This window comes from Pezoporus flaviventris, unplaced genomic scaffold (genome assembly GCF_033815535.1).
Source record: "Pezoporus flaviventris isolate CSIRO_AGI_PZ_B2104156 unplaced genomic scaffold, CSIRO_AGI_Pfla_v1 ptg000013l, whole genome shotgun sequence".
NCBI classification, from domain to species: Eukaryota; Metazoa; Chordata; class Aves; order Psittaciformes; family Psittacidae; genus Pezoporus; species Pezoporus flaviventris.
This window is the reverse complement of record NW_026892561.1, coordinates 20892272-20906606: the sequence shown is the minus strand read 5'-3', so window position 1 is coordinate 20906606 and position 14335 is coordinate 20892272. Positions and strand designations below refer to the sequence as shown.

The 14335-nt window shown below is 44.4% G+C and overlaps 1 protein-coding gene across 1 annotated transcript in view; it reads left to right on the top strand.

Moving 5' to 3' along the window:
* The window catches only part of COLGALT2 (collagen beta(1-O)galactosyltransferase 2), a 54024-nt gene that overhangs the window by 30263 nt on the left and 9426 nt on the right, over positions 1-14335 (top strand). The window contains exons 2-5 of the mRNA XM_061452103.1: positions 3976-4086; positions 5699-5816; positions 6581-6715; positions 12286-12490. Coding sequence (XP_061308087.1) covers positions 3976-4086; positions 5699-5816; positions 6581-6715; positions 12286-12490 — 569 coding nt within the window. The remainder of the gene's footprint in view (positions 1-3975; positions 4087-5698; positions 5817-6580; positions 6716-12285; positions 12491-14335) is intronic.

Sequence of the window (14335 nt, the reverse complement as noted above, 5' to 3'; positions counted from 1 at the left end):
GCTTAAGGAGCTTTTGCTGCCAGTGGCAAGTCCTGCTCACATTTTTATTTCCCTGTTTTTCTTGTGCAGGGGTTGTCATTAAAGAAAAAAAACACTAGGTGCTTGTTTTTTTCCATTCAGTGGTACTGCAAACACCATAGCTGCAATTTTTTTATGGTGCCTAGGTGGAATGGTTCAGATGTTGTGATAGGACAGAGTGCTAGTTTTGTTTGCTCTTAAGTGTGAATTGTTCTGAAACTAACAGTGATAATTGCTTTTACGAACAGCTTAGGTTACTTGGTTTTTCTGGGGTGGTTTTTTTTTGTTGTTGTTGTTGGGGGTTTTTTGTTTTTTTTTTGTTGGGTAATTTTTTGAGGCTGAAAGCTGGAAAAACAGTTTGCCAAACTGCTAGTCACAGGGCATGTTCCTTCCAGGGTGTGGCAAACTTTATTGCCTTTGAGAACTTCTGGGCTTAGAAATGCTGCTGGGTGGATAGTGTTGGAGACAGCAGTCTTTGTGCCAAAGCTTTGCCTCATCAATGTCTTCGTAAAGGTCTACTGGGATAAGTTATTAACCTTCTACATCATGCCATTACAGCCATTTTTCTTCTAGTGGTTTCCCTGCAGGTAGATCTAGGGGTTCCTCCAGGCTCCCATTCATGTGTCTCACTTTTGTCTGGAGGGTGTTAGCTGTTGGGGTCTGCTGGGGTGAATTTGGTCAAGGGCATACTGCCTTACCAGAAGCAGGATGGAGAACATCAGGTGTGGGGAATCTGAAATGAATACTGAGAAAATTTTTCCCTAGGCAGCTGATAGCCCAGGGCAAGATGAGGTGGTAGCAGTCTTTGGTGTGCTGCACTCTTAGGATGGTGGTGTGTTCATGCGGTAAAACTTGTGAGGTCTGACGTGATAGGAATTGGAGATAAAGATGTAAGAGGAAAGCATCCTTCACTCCCTTGTCTTGCTTGGGGAAACAAAGAAGGTTTAGCTATTGAGGGTAGCTGGCTTTTGAGGGCGGAGTTGCAATATCTCTTCAACCACTGTCTTTCAACTTCAAGGTTTCTTCTGCTAGTTAAAATTTTGGGCTTCATGAAGCAACTCTGAGCAACTGAGGAAACAGCCTTCATGTTAATAATTTTCTCTGAAGTTGAATGGTGTGTGGGGTTTTTTGTTTGTTTGTTTGGTTTTTTTTTTGTGTGTGTGTGTGTGTTTTGGTTTTGGTTGGTTGGTTGGTTTTGTGTGGTTTTGTCAAGAAAATGGTGGTTTATTTGTGAGCTTTGGGTTTCCGTTGCACGTCTGGGCAAACAGCTTTCTACAATTACATTTTTGGGCTTGTGTGTGCACAGAGCTGAATGGAGAAAAATCTCCTAATCTCCTGGCTGAGACAAGGGAGCAGCCACCATAAAGCCAGGGCTAATTTAACATGCTTCAGTTGAAGCTTCCCGTTTCCCTCCCTGGACTGTAGCAAACCCCCACGCATGTTTCCACTGATCTTATGTGGGGTTAGAAGGAGTGGCATGACATTTGCTGAGAGAAATGGGACCTCACTGGGAATTGCATGTTTACTTTAAGGGTTTGCGGGATCTTCAAGACTAGCCTGGACCTGGCAATTAGTATGGTGTAAGATTGACAGTCTTCAGGGTGGCCATCGTCATCTTCACCTGCTTTGTGTGACACCTCATTTCAGTATGGTCCCATTGTATAGGAGAAGCTTCTTTGTGCCACTGCAACTCCAGTGATTATCATGCACATTAAGCCATTTTCACAGTTCTCTGGTATTTTAGGAATTTTGGAGCCATTGTTGAGTGACTGTGCAGCTGGAGTGTGGCAGGAAAGTGGAACAAAACTAGTGAAATGTGCAGTGGCTGTGGGAGGCCCAAGCAAGTGTTCTAAAACATGGGTTAAGTGGATGAGCTGTGATCCATAAAATGGAGCAAGTTTGACTTAGTCTGTTCTACCAAGTCAGCACTATTATTGTTTTAGTCTAGTTAAACACTGTAAACTAGATCTATCATGCAGTCTGACCCAGGGTCTTGGTCAAAATCAAACCCTGAAGATACAACTAAACCCAGCCTTGCTCTGTCATAGCAGAGCAGTTAAAAGCAAAGAAATCAGCCTCTATTCAATTGCTGAACTTCCGTTATTTGTAGTTTTAATAAGCAGGAATAAATATTCAACAAAAAAGCTTCCTGTTCTTAAATGATTGTGTTCTTCTGTTTATTTATAAACTTGAAATTAAATATTTGATTTTTTTTTTTTATTATTTTTAATTTAAAGCAGGCTAAATCTCATGGGAGTTATGTCTTCCAGATGCATGAACTAGAAATGGTTTATGCCCTGATTCTCATCTGGAGGATCATATGATGACTTGGGGTAGAGGTGTTATCCTGGAATAGCTCAGAGTAGCTCAAGGGTTTGGGATGTGCCCCCTCTCTCCCTTTTGTGTGCTCTCCCCTGACTACAGGTATCTCAGGTTTTAAGTAGGGTGGAAGATGCTATGGGAAGTGCTTTGGGGTCTCGGGAGCTGGAGGTTAAAATAGGCAATTCCAGTGCCCACCATTTAGGGACATGTTTCACACCAGCTTTGCTATCTCTCCGTGGGGTCTTTTGAAAGTATTTATACTCCCAGAGGAATATAAAGGGGTTGTAAATTCTCAGTGGAGCTTGCCAAGCTTTAGCTGCACAAGCTGTGTCCTACCACAGGGCTGTGCTTTTCTGCCTGCTGGCCAGGAAAAAATGAGAAGCCTTTTCACCTAGGGGAATTTGCTGTGGGAGCTGCCACGACCACATGAGTGGCCAGATATTGGATGTGAGTAGTCCTGATCCCAGGGAAACACATGCTGGAAAGAAGCATCTGGGATGTGATTTGGCTTGTTCACCTTCTACCCCAAAGTCTTGAGGGTCACAGGCAGAGATTGTGGCTCTTTTGGGAGCTTTTCCACATGATTACTGCAGAAACACAGATCTGTGCTTTCTGTTCCAGTTTGTTCAGGTATACTATTCAATTCCAAGGGAAAAACATTCTTCAGATGCTGCTTTCGAGGAGCATGGCAGAGGCCAGAGAGGAAGCAGGCAGGTTTCTCTCACCCCACTGTTTGAGACTGGGTGCTACGGCAGCGTTTTAATATCTGCAAAGCTCTGTGTGTTTTCACAAACTTGTAACCTCTGCATCAGGAAACCGTAAGAAAGCAACTGCCTCTCTGAGCCTCAGCCTTGCTGCTTGCTGTCTGTAGCAGGGTGGGGGAAAGGAAGTGTGATGCTGATCCTGGTATGTTGAGCATACCTGCTCATAGCTTGGCTATACACAGGACAATTGTGAGGGGCTGTTCCAATTGCAGGTTGCAAACTGGAGGCAAGTGGCTTTCAAGGCTTTGGCTCTAATTATCCATGCTGTAGAGCATCAAGTGATGTGTTCCTTCCCTGGCTAGCAGTGTGCTAGTGGGGGTTCCTCTCAGTGTCTTAACAGAGTCCCCCATCCTGTCATGAGTGATTCCCAGGCATAGGGTGAGGCAACAGTGAACATGTGCTCTCAGCCAGGCTGTGCAGCTTAAATAGTGGGCTTGCAGGATGAAACAGCAAGCAGAGTAAAATCATGGTGCTTCTAGAGATAAAGTATTTGTGGTTAGTTTACCTTGGGCCATGCATCTTGAGGTGGCCAGTCTTGTCTTTTCCAGTGAAGGTACTGAACGAAGAGTTCAGTCCTGCATCTGCATTATGATAAAGCTGCTGTGATTCCTGTGAGGCTGGAGATGACCGAGAACAGAGAAGTATCCAGGCAAGCCTGTGTTAAGGAAGTGCTTTGTCTCTGTGGGGAAGTAGGGCTCTGCTGTGTGCCTTAGCAAGGACTTACACAACTGTGGAGCTGCCCCGAGTTCTGCCAGGAGCTGGATGTGTTTGTAAGAAATGAGTTCTGCCTCTGACTCATTTACCAGCTGGGAAAGGTCAAAGGACTTTAATCTTGGGTTAACAGGCTTCCTCTGTGCTCTTGTTTCCCCAGGGTGGCCACTGACCACAATGTTGATAACACCACGGCAATCCTTAGAGAGTGGCTGAAGAATGTGCAGAACCTCTACCATGATGTGGAGTGGAGGCCAGTGGAGGACCCCCAGTGAGTACTGCAGTGAGGGGCTGACTAAAGCTGTTTGGTGTATATCTCAAATTTTCTAGGTTTTCTGTTTTCAAACTAGGAGATGTACTAAAAGTCCAAGCATTAAAATGTGGTGGGTTTTTTGGTGTGCGGGCTCATTCTGGGTTGTTTGGGTTTGGTTTTTTTTGTTCTGTTGGGGTTTTTTGGTTGTGTTTTTGTGGGTCTGCCCCACTCAAATTGTGTTCTTATGGAGCCCGTAGAAAGGTTTCTAACTTCAGTGAAGCAAGTCATGCAGAACTTCAGGGAAGAAAGCATTTTCCGTTCAGTTATTTAGTATCTGCAGCTGCTGTCTTTGCATGGTAACCAAATAGAACAAATAGCATCAGAAGCTACGGGGAATAAAAGTGGTTGTATTTATTTGCAAAGGAGCAGAGAAATCATAGCCCATTCCCATAGTGTCTGTGAAAGTTCTGAGATGCGTCAAATATTCAGTAAGTTCTGAGAACAGAACTAGATTTAATTCAGTATTGCGTGAATTGCAGCGTGATTGCTTTGAAATATGACATTAGGTGTATTGGACTTTTATTGCTTTGGTTTATCTATTTATTTGTTTTCCTCAAGATCAGCTGTTGCTGTTTTTTCTTTCTCTTCTATTTCTTCTGTCAGAGAAGATTACATCAGTTTCCCCTTTCTTTAGGCTTGTTTGGTTTTTGTTGTTGCTTTTCAAGGTCCTTGGTGCAGTGATGGAACATGTGTGGTACAAACCCACAGGGAATGCTTGTTTTATTGACTTTTTTGAATACTTTCATTGGAATTGAGTTTTCTTAATCCTGTCAAACTTGGCTTTTTTAAGTATTGTAAAATTCTTTAAATTCTTAGTTCCTTCACTGGCTTATGCTGGCACTGTTTCAAAGTCCGTAATTTTTATTCCATAGAGGGATCTGTCCCTAAGTTTCCATCCACCTTTGTTACAAAGTGTTTGCTTTTGGACCTGATTCTGAAAACAGACATGTTCATAACTTCACTCGCATGATTGGTCCTGTTGTGTTGGGTGTTTGTAGATTTAAGAGCTGTTATTGGGATCTGTTAACAGTACTAATAATGCCCGGGCCCTGAGGGATTCCAAATAGCCTTCATCTTCACATCCTCAGCTTGTTGATTCTACTGGATGTAGCAAAGCTGCATTTACCTTCTTAAACTGAAAGCCTAGCAGTGGACAGATGACTTTCTGCCAGAGGGTTAGATGAGGTGAATCAACTTCAGTTCATTTTGATGGGGCAACCTCTGCTTATGCCAGGTGAGGGGCTGCTGCTGCAGAAGAAACTCCTGGTTTTGACAGTGCTTGCGGTTGCTTAGTTGGCAGGAAATGCTGCAGCACTGCTTGTTCTCTGGTGCCCTGCATACACATGCCAGCATGAAACTTGGAATCATTCTCTCTCAGAACCTCTCCTGGGTTGCCTGAGGTGACTAACTGTTTTCCTTTTGGAAAGAAGGCAGCAAGGGAACTATTTTTGTTTGCTTGGTTGGGTTTGTTTGTTTGGGATTTTGTTTTGTTTTGTTTTTTTTTTTTTGGCTCATGTAATAGAGCCCAGACATGGTTTGCAGTCCCTTTTTCTTTTTTTTTCTTTGCTAGGTCTTACCCAGAAGAAATGGGGCCAAAACATTGGCCAAGCTCCAGATTTACTCATGTGATGAAACTCCGACAGGCTGCCCTGCGTGCTGCACGAGAAAAGTGGTCAGACTACATCCTGGTAAATACAAGGTTTGATTTATTAACTGACCTCAGGCAAAAGCTTTTCGGGTAGTCACTTTGATACTTGGGGCTGTCAAAATTTTCCTTTCCATTTAACGATAAAGCTCTCTGCAATGAGGTGCTCCGTGTTATTTCTTGGTCTGATGAGCAAGGGATTTTGCAGCTGGGGAGGTAAGTCCCTGGGTAAGCCCAAGGCTTTCTCCAGAGGTGTCAGGATTGAATGTAGTCCTGGTCATAAGTAGGTACCTGCAAAGGACCCCCAGATTGAAACTCCACTTGTTATTGATGAAATATAGGGGAAATAGTTCTGCAGAAAAGTTCTGGGAAGATGCATGCCTTTGGTCACTACAGCAGCAGTTAATGGGGGTGTTGCCACCTGAACAAGGCAAGGATAAGGCCTGTTTTTAAGAGGTTTTGTGATCCTCTTTACAGAATAAACTTGTCCTGAATTTTCAGCAATGTTTTTTTTTTCCCTTCCAGCTCCCTTTCCCCCATGCTGGAGTAACATTGTGGAGAGTCAGAGGGAAACTCCACCTTTTCTCATCTCATAGCTTTCTGGTAGGCTTAACTGTAACAGTGCCCTGTAGTATCAAAACCACCAGCTCAAGTGTTTTTTGGCTTTTCTGGGGGGGTGGTTTGCCAGCCTCTTGCCTCTGGCTGTATTTTTTGGCAACCTCTTACCAAGAAGCTGTCAGGGGAAGCATATAATTTAATCTAATAACAGACTTCCTTTTCTCTTCTCTTCCCCTCTTCTTCCTTTAGTTTATTGATGCAGATAATTTACTGACCAACCCTCAAACCCTGAACCTGATGATAGCAGAAAACAAGACGTTGGTGGCACCAATGCTTGAATCTCGCTCCCTCTACTCTAACTTCTGGTGTGGCATCACCCCACAGGCAAGTGACCTCATGAACGGTGCTGGGTGACTGTGCAGGCTATGTGTTCAAAGGCCTCCTGCCTTGTGTCTTTGGGCATTGGTTCTGTTCTGTTCTATGGGCTTTGCCATCTGCTTTTTAGTGTCCTTCTGGAAAGAAACTGCTGTAGCTCTGAGACGTGCAGAGGTGGTGTTAGCATGTAGTGAGGATAGTGGTGTCATGCCATCATCTCACCTTGTGCCTCTTGTTGGTGGCATCCCAAATCTTGGGTGAGTATCTTTGGGAAAGGCCTATGTGTTTATAGAGAATCTGAGAATAAGAGTAGAGAGGACATTTCAGTCTATGAATCTTTTTTCTTTGTTTTCTAACTGAGCTGTATGTATCAGCAAAGGAATACATGTTCTATATTGGGTGTGCAGGCACATAGCTGAAACTTGCTTTCTTATCTGAGATTCCTCATGTGAAAAAGCTGAATCTGGAGGAAGCAGAGCTTGCTTAGCCAAAAGTTCTGGGAAGTGATACAATCCCACTAACTATATGAAAGATACTCACATACCCACCAGAATTTGAGTTGTTTCCATATGTTTGTGTAATGGCCTTAAAACTCTTGGTACATAATTTTAGACCAGCTTTTACTGTATAGCAATGCTAATCTAAGACAAATTTGCTTTTCTCTCTATAGCTCTCCATTATGGATAGGCTATTTTTCTCACACATGAACAAGATTTATGTAGTGGGGCAGCACCCTTTGCTTTGTCGGGAGTGTGTGCTCTGAATTGTGTATGTAAAGGGTACTGCTGTAAAGGACAGAAGTGCTGAGCCTAGAAATTTAATGTTACGTTCTCACATCACATATAATGCAGTAAGTATCAGATATAAAAAATGTTGTATAGTAGAAATAGCATTATTTTTAGAGCCAGAATGAGACTGAGCTATTGCTTTATAAATTGTTCCACATTACTGTGGTGTGTTGACCCTGGCTGGTAGGTAAGTCCCCACCGAGTTGCTTGCTACCACCTGGTGGGATGGGGAAAAAAACTGGAATGGCAAAAACCAGATGGGAAAAAGCCAAGACCAAGCCTAAAAGTAGCTCTCAGTGGCTGAGATATGGACAGGTTAATAAGTGAATAGGGGAAGAAAAGCCCCAAACAAACAAGTCACTATCACCAGTTGGATGGCCAGCCATTCCCCCAGCACCAGTTTCTTTGGATCCCAAACACCCTCCCTCTCTGTCCTTGCTCATGTCAGTGTTATTGCTGAACATGATGTTACAGAGCACAGAAAATAACTTTGGTCACTTTGGGTCAGCTATGCCAGCTGTCTCCTCCCAACCTAAGGGGAAATCCTGCCTGACCAATTTGGTGGCCTTCTATGATGGGGCTACAGAACTGATGGACAAGGGTAGTGCAGTTGATGTCATCTACCTGGACTTGTGTAAAGCGTTTGACACTGTCCCACACGACATCCTTGTCTCTAAATTGGAGAGACATCAATTTGATGGATGGACCACTCAGTGGATAAAGAACTGGCTGGATGGCCGCACGCAAAGAGTTGTGGTCAATGGCTCAACGTCCAGCTGGACACCAGTAACGAGTGGTGTCCCTCAGGGATCGGTGTTGGGACCGGTCTTGTTTAACATCTTTGTTGCTGACATGGACAGTGAGATTGAGTGCGCCCTCAGCAAGTTTGCCGATGACACCAAGCTGTGTGGTTCGGTTGATACGCTGGAGGGAAGGAATGCCATCCAGAGGGACCTTGACACGCTTGTGAGGTGGGCTGATGCCAACCTCATGAAGTTTAACCAAGCCAAGTGCAAGGTCCTACACCTGGGTCAGAGCAATCCCAGGCACAGCTACAGGTTGGGCAGAGAAGAGATTCAGAGCAGCGCTGTGGAGAAAGACTTGGGGGTATTGGTTGATGAGAAAATGAACGTGAGCTGGCTGCAGTGTGCGCTTGCAGCCCAGAAAGTCAACCGTATCCTGGGCTGCATCAAAAGGAGCGTGACCAGCAGGTAGAAGGAGGTGATCCTGCCCCTCTACTCTGCTCTTGTGAAATCTCACTTGGAGTATTGTGTGCAGTTCTGGTGTCCTCAACATAAAAAAAGACATGGAACTGTTGGAACAAGTCCAGAGAAGGGCCACGAGGATGCTCAGGGGACTGGAGCACCTCCCATATGAAGACAGGCTGAGAAAGTTGGGGCTGTTAAGCCTGGAGAAGAGAAGGCTGCGTGGAGACCTCATAGCAGCCTTCCAGTATCTGAAGGGGGCCTGTAGGGATGCTGGGGAGGAACTCTTCATTAGGGACTGTAGTGATAGGACAAGGGGTAATGGGTTAAAACTTAAACAGGGGAAGTTTAGATTGGATATAAGGAGAAAATTCTTTCCTGTGAGGGTGGTGAGGCACTGGAATAGGTTGCCCAGGGAGGTTGTGAATGCTCCATCCCTGGTGGTGTTCAAGGCCAAGTTGGACAAGGCCTTGGGTGAGATGGTCTAGTGTGAGATGTCCCTGCCCATGGCAGGGGGGCTGGAACTTGATGATCTTAAGGTCCTTTCCAACCCTAACTATTCTATGATTCTGTGATTCTATGAACCTCTTGCTGTGGGGGGCAAGTGTGAACAAGAGTGAGAAACAGAGAAGGCCTACTGCTGTGGAAACACTATTCAGCAGCAGCAGCTACAGCATCGACATGTTATTAATACTGCTTTGGTCACCAGTCTAAAACACAGCACTATGTGGGCTGCTATGAAGAAAATTAACTGTATCCCAACCAAACCCATTACAATCACCTTGTCCATAAAAAGATTTCAGCAGCAGAATCTAAGGTATAGAAGGGCAGATCTATTGTCACAGTAATTTTTTGCTCCTTTTCATTCTCAGCCTTTGAAATGTTCTTAAGTAAGCTGTAGATGGACTTCACAAGACATTCAAGCTGAAATGAGGACTGTAGTTAATGCTTTTCTTTTATCCCAGCTAAGCCTCAATAATGAGATCAGCTTTTTGACCTGTTGGCCAGTCTGCTCCTGGCATGTGTTTTGGCATCCTTTGAGGAAGTGGGTTCCTAATCTGCATGTGTCCTAGAACAGCAAGAAGGCTTTTATTCTCTTGAAAATTTTCCCTTTTTGCCCACATTGGCCCTGCAAAGCTTCAGGGTTTCCTTTTTACACCCAAGCCTGAGTCTTGTATTTCCTTGTTCATAAATACAAGCTTGCCCTACTGCTTAGACAAGTGAGTTCAAGCCTGAGCTGCATATAGATCTTTGAGCCCTCCCTGAGCCATGTGAGTAGGAGTACTTTAGAGAGGCTCCATTGTCCTGCTGTTCCCTACCCTCTTGCTTTGTTCTAGAGAGCTAACCAGATACTAATTGTTGTCATCATCACTGGAGTGAAAGAAGAAGCAAGCTCCATTCCCCCTTCCTTCTATTTACCTGGCATTAAAAAAAAAAAAATTAAATCATTCTTCCTTCCCAGTGTTATCAAGGACACAACTAGCGACCACACGTAGGGTGAAAATATAACAGTTGTACTGGGTCAGACCAAAGGTCCATCTGTTAGCAGCAGTTCCTAGCAGATTCCTAAGGAACAGTATAAGAACACAGCAAACAAGTGAATGATACTTTCCCAAAATATTTTTCCATCCTCTGGGAATCTCCTTCATGAGATCTTGAGGAAGGTCTTTGTCTTTAAAGCCCTCAGTGATTTTTTTTTTTTTTTTTTTTTTTACTTTCTCTCTTTTTTTTTTTTTTTTGTTTTCTTTTTTTGGTACCCACGCCATCTTATGGCGAGGAGTTCCACAGTTCAAACTAGCTAAAAATAGCAGGAATAGTCCCTGAACTTTCCAGATTCTTGGAAGTAAATATATAGGAAAGGGGGGGTGTTTACTTGTTTCAGTTTTTGTTTTGAAATGGAGATAAAAATTTCATAGCGAAGGCATTGTCCTTTAAGTTTTTAAGGTTAAGTTCTGAGACAGCCAGGTTTTCCACTGATATAAATCTGCATTGTTCCACAGGCTGAAGTAGATTCTGCCTGAGTGCACCAGCCTTGGCCCTGGCCCCTAGTGTTAACTATTTTCTGTCATTACCAGCATTAACTGAAAAAAGGAAAGTGTGTGTGGGGAACATAGCAGCAAATGCATCTTGCTGAATTCTGGGTGAAAAGCTACTCAAATGGAAAGTTCCCACTTGATTTTTTTATTCTTGGTTGCTGCTTCTTGTTTCTGTGCTTTCAGTCCCACAGCTTCATGCTGTCAGCCTTGCTCTCCCTGGGAAGTTGGTGAGAGGGGTAACAGCTGGAGCATGGCCTGAAACACAGCTTCTGGCACTGAGAAACTGACTGCTTGACATTGAGTTGTCATGAAGCTAACCTTAGGAGAGCACAGCAACAGTGCTGACAAGTTGGAGTCTTTCTTGACTACACAGGATTTATGAGCAGTGAAAACCCCCCATACCCCTTAGTGAGTACCTCTGGAGGTACTCACTAAGTAAATCAATCTTACCTCTGGAGGAGGTAAGATTGATTTCCAGCACCTTTCACCTGTGGGCATTCTCGGATGTCTGTTAAAGGTTGAATATCTTAACCCCTCCTTCAGTAGGAATGTTAGTAAGATCTCTGCCTACTCACTCCTTTTCATGAAAATCAGACCAGCTGTGATACCTAGTCCTCACAGTATGGTGAGAAAGCATCTGAAGGGCAGAGGGGAGGATTGACAGATACATAATCAGACAAATGCATCATACCGTGTTTCTACACAAAACCAGGGTAAAGTGGTTCTGCAGTGATTTGCTTAGCTGTTGCTAGGATGCTCATGGAAAATATGATGTAAAAGTAACTTACTTTAGTGACTCATCATTTCTGTAAAAACCAGAATCTGCTCTGGATCCAACCAGATGTCATATTGGTCTGTTAGGATTTTCTTTCTGGAGTAATTCAGTGTATTTATTTCCAAATGTGGTAGCTTTAGACATACTGTACCTGCAAAACCAGCTGTGAGCCACACAATGTGAGTACTGGAAGTCTAGCAAAGATCATGGCTACAGAGAAATGTGCTGGCTGAAGTGCCTCCTCCAGAGTGTGTGGGGAGAGCTCAGGTGTGAGTATTAAACCTGCTTGCCCTGGGGTGGAGGAAGCGGGAATTCTTATGGAGAAGATGGAGACTGAGATGATGCCTTTGATGCAGTGAAGCAAATAATCTGCAGGTCCTATTCTGTGAGATACTGAATGAATGTCTTCTGTGTGCCTGTTGAATATGGGGGATGTCATGGATGCTCAGTAGCTTCCAGGATCAGACCTGAGATGTATGTGCAAAAAAGCTTTTTGAAGAGTCAGGAGAAAATAGTCCAAGGTTTGAAGCACTATTGCAAGGGAATTTTGCAATGGAAAGGCCTGGATTTCCAATAGCTATTAAAAAAGGAAAGAGAAGGTCAAGCTTAAACTTTTGGGATGGAGATAGTTTCTAAATACTTGACTGAGCCCTTTCCAAATGGGAGACATTTACAAATCTGAGAATTAAGCTGATCAATCTCTGCTGAGGGAGGGCTAAGGGTGAGAGTTTTTGCTAATGTCTTGTAACAAGCTGCCCCCTTGCTGTGATTTCAGGGCTATTACAAAAGGACCCTGGATTATCCCCTGATACGGGAATGGAAGAGGACAGGCTGTTTTGCTGTCCCAATGATTCATTCCACATTCCTCATCGACTTGAGGAAGGAGGCCTGCACCAAGCTGATGTTTTATCCCCCCCACCAGGACTACACCTGGAGCTTTGATGATATCATGGTCTTTGCCTTCTCCAGTCGCCAAGCAGGTATGTCTGGAGCCTTCGCTTTGCAGGATTCACTTGCAGAGGCATGCAGACCTCTACATTGAATTCACAGGCCAGAAGTCCTGTGTGACTTCAGTAGTGAGTTAAGACCCTGTTCTCTTTCCTCTTTTGGACCTGTTCAGGGATAGCCAGCAGCACAGGACTGGCAATGGACTTTTGATTCACAGCTAGCTTCAAAGGAAATAGGAGCTGTTCTTGGGATAGGGGCAGTGTTTCAGAGACAAAATTTGTGGCATCCACCATTAATTTGTGTCACAGCAAGAGAGTAGTGAACAAAGGTGAATACTGTGAGTATTCTGAAGACTGAAGGCAAGGTATTTAAAGTCACCACTTGTAGGAGATCCATGAGGAAGGGGTGAAGGCCAGAGGCTCTTTAAATGTAGCAGCCTTTGTGGAAAACAAAGCCCAAGATGATCATCCACAGTGTTTATGAGGTTTTGCTTCGTGGCAGCTCAGCAAGAATTGTCTGAGGGAGGTGGGTTTCGGTTTGGGGTTTTTTGGGGTGTTTTTTTTTTTGTTGGTTGGGTTTTCTTGAAAGCAGCATCTCAAAAGTGCAACTTATAGGGGAATGATGTGGAGCCTGTGGGCTGTGCTGAGAGGAAATCTCTTGCAGGCAAAAGTGGGTCAGAGCTGGTGTGTGAGCAGTAAAATCGCTGCATGATTGCCATTGTATTACTGGTACTTTGGGAGAACCAGGTGAGCACTGTGCTGCCTTGAGACCCTTGGGGCATAGCAGAGAGAAAATGGGTGATGTTTTGGCTGATACCATGATTGGTTTCACCTTGGCCATGGGAGGATTTCTGTTAGATGTGAAATACAAGGGTCCCTTCAGGCCAAGTCACAACCTCAGTGCCCTCTTTCCTTGTCTGGAATGGCTGTTGGTGTTTGCTGAGAGCTCCAGCTGTGTCTGAGAAATCACTGTCAAAAATTTAAGGGCTGATCTTGCTGTACTTCTGGTGAAGATGTTCAGTCCCATTTGTTTTCGGAGCGTGTATCTGGTGGGTATTGTGTCTCCTGTGAAGTCCTGGCTAGCAGACGTGTGTATAGCAGTGTCAGAGCTGAAAGGAGCTCCTGGGAAGGATATGGTTGTAATGGCCATCTATATTGTTCTTTGCCCTGCTGTGTTGAAAAAGTGAAAGTTTGGGGCCTTATAAGGCAAAAGGGACTGATGAAAGCTCACTGGCACCAATGAAATGCACTTCTGTTTAGAGCTTCATGAGTGGTTTTCTGACTTACTGAAGTGAAGTAGTGGAGAAAAATGGCTTGTGGGTCCTCCGAGTGATGCGCATTCGGTGTTACCTGTGCTGTTCGTAAAGGAGGCAAAGTTAAGGTGAGCAAGAAGGGCTGTCCCTCAGGCAAGCAGAGAGAAGGTGCAGCAGTGTAGCTGGTTGGATTTGGCAGTTGCTTCTGCAGAAGAGACGGGCTGAGAAAACTGCCTTTCCCACCATTTCCAGACCAGCACAGCAGACACCAGATGTCTGTAGCTTTCCTTTAGGTATGTTTCTGGTGTGAAGTTCTTGACAGTACTGAAAAAGATGGCATTGTCTTGGCTGACTAAGCAAGGCATTTTAAAACTCAGCTATGAGAGCATGAGGGGCATCAAATCAGAGAGACAAATGGCAGAGGCAGCAAGAGCTGAAACTGGAGCCTTGGGAGGCAGAGGTGAGGTGGGGTCCTGACTTTCATGGTCAGGACACGGAAATATTGGCTCCAGAGGAGAACTGAAGTTCAAGCCTGGCTAGCAAAGCAGGCTCCCTCCAATCTACTTGCCCCACTTGTTCCCTCTGACAGCTCTCCCAGAAACACAGCATCCAGTGAGTGTGGTAA